At 27.5% G+C, this 1,973-nt stretch overlaps 2 protein-coding genes across 2 annotated transcripts; one reads left to right on the top strand and one right to left on the bottom strand.

Moving 5' to 3' along the window:
• The first annotated feature begins 339 nt into the window (after window positions 1–339).
• On the top strand, window positions 340–666 carry Chro.50078 (hypothetical protein). Its single annotated transcript, XM_659998.1, has 1 exon — window positions 340–666. The coding sequence occupies one exon, from the start codon at window positions 340–342 to the stop codon at window positions 664–666; it is 327 nt and encodes a 108-aa protein (XP_665090.1).
• A 25-nt stretch (window positions 667–691) lies between these two features.
• Chro.50079 (hypothetical protein) lies at window positions 692–1,480 on the bottom strand. The annotated part of the gene is made up of 1 exon (XM_659999.1): window positions 692–1,480. The coding sequence occupies one exon, from the start codon at window positions 1,478–1,480 to the stop codon at window positions 692–694; it is 789 nt and encodes a 262-aa protein (XP_665091.1).
• Between the last annotated feature and the right edge of the window lie 493 nt (window positions 1,481–1,973).

A 1,973-nucleotide genomic window follows, 5' to 3' on the forward strand; every position in this document is an offset into this window, starting at 1 on the left:
GGACCCTGAAAAAGTATAATTTATTGATTAACAATAAGGTTGATAGTTCAGAAGAAACTGATGATAATCATCCAGAATCTGATCCTATGGATCTTGGAAAAGAAGGTGAAGACGCATTTATTTTTTCAGAATTAGAATCAGAAAATGAAAAAGAAAGTTTCTTGGATAAAAATGATTTGAAACAGAAACAGAAACAGAATCAAAAGAAGAAACAAAAACAACNAAAAGCTGAGAGGCGAAGAATACGAAAGTGAAGATCATTGCGAAATTGAAGAGAAAAAAGAGGATGAAGATGAGGATGAGGAAGAAGAAGATATCAGCGTGGAAAAAATTACAGAAATGATGGATAGTTTGAATAGAAAAGGGACTAAAGGAAAAAATAAGCTACTATTTGATGATTTCGAAGATTCAGCAAACTTAGAATCTGAGGGAGGATTAGCAATGACTAATAAAAAATCAAAAGGAAAGAAGAAAGGAGATAAAACCGGAAAAGGAAATACTAATAGCAATAAAAATGACAACAATAATAAAGAATTAATGTGGAAATGTTTAGTATGTAGCCAAGTTTTTGAATCCAGAAATAAGTTATTTGCTCATGTAAAGGAGAAAAATCACGCACAAATAAAGAGTAGTAGTAATTATAAAAATTCAAAGGTTAAAAAGTAAATGATTAATAGAAATATTTCTTAGTTTAATTATTACATAATATTACTTTAAATTTACAACAGTTTTCACTTGTTAAAATATTTTTTCTTCTTTGCTGACTTAATGACAATTTTTGCTCAAATCTTTGACTATTATCGCTATCATCTTTCTCTCCAAAAGAAAGAATATCATTTGACTTTAGAATTTTGTTCTTTATCCTTATATTATTTACATAAGTCCCGTTTGCAGAATTACAATCAACAAGATAAATCTGATCTTTACCTTTATTATTCTTTTTAACATATAAATAAGCATGATTTCTAGAAAGTCTCAGTAAATTCTTATTTGGAACCATTTTACCAGGAAAATCACAGTCCGAATTCCTTCCAATCTTTAGTCCAGAATTCCCAACTTGAATTAAAACTTTCTTTCCTGAATTCTTATTATCTGTATGTATTTGTTCCAAAATACATACAGGATTTGACAAATTTCCTGAATTTGTTATAATATTCTCAATGTTACTATTTATTAATTCTATCTTACTATTAATATCCTTAATTTCATTATTCAAGTAATTAAAATTACTATTTTGTGTATAACTTTCCTGTGAAGATTCAATCTTTCTAAATCTTTTATGAGAATTCAAAATCCCGTATTCATTATTATTATCACTATTATTTTCCTCCTCATCATCCATTTCTATTCCATCCTCCTCTTCAAATTCTTTGTTCCCCACATTCTGGCTTCTTGCCATTTCTATTGAATCTTCAAACTCACTACACTCTATCGAATCTGAGTAAAACTCATCATCTTCCTCTGAACTATACCTTCTCATTAATCCAATTTCTCAAAATAAGCCACTTATTCAATTCTAATTATTTAATCAATACTTAGTCTTTGTCATTATATTTTTCGTTACCTTTTTATGTATTTCTTTTGTGAGGAACATTTCCCGCCAAAACATGCGCATGTCACGCCATCCATTAAAAATAAAAATGATAAATATAAAGATAATAAAAAAAGACAAATATTAAATTATATATTCTAGATTTTAATAAATAAATATTTAAATTTACATTCCCCAGTAAAAAAAGATTAAGAACAACTCTCTCTAATCTTCTAAATATATAATGTTATGTATGAATTTGCATGCAAGGCTTTTCCTACACTTAATAAACTTTAATTCAAATAAAACCTTTGTTATTATTTGAGCTGTTAATGATATTCTTGAGCTTATTGATTTGTCTCTTTACCTTTCCTGAGCTACAATTCTGGTTAAATGAATTTAAATAACTATTAGATTCCGAAATTTTTCTCTCTAGGATACC

Source organism: Cryptosporidium hominis (assembly GCF_000006425.1).
Source record: "Cryptosporidium hominis TU502 chromosome 5 CHRO015038, whole genome shotgun sequence".
Classification (NCBI taxonomy): Eukaryota; Apicomplexa; class Conoidasida; order Eucoccidiorida; family Cryptosporidiidae; genus Cryptosporidium; species Cryptosporidium hominis.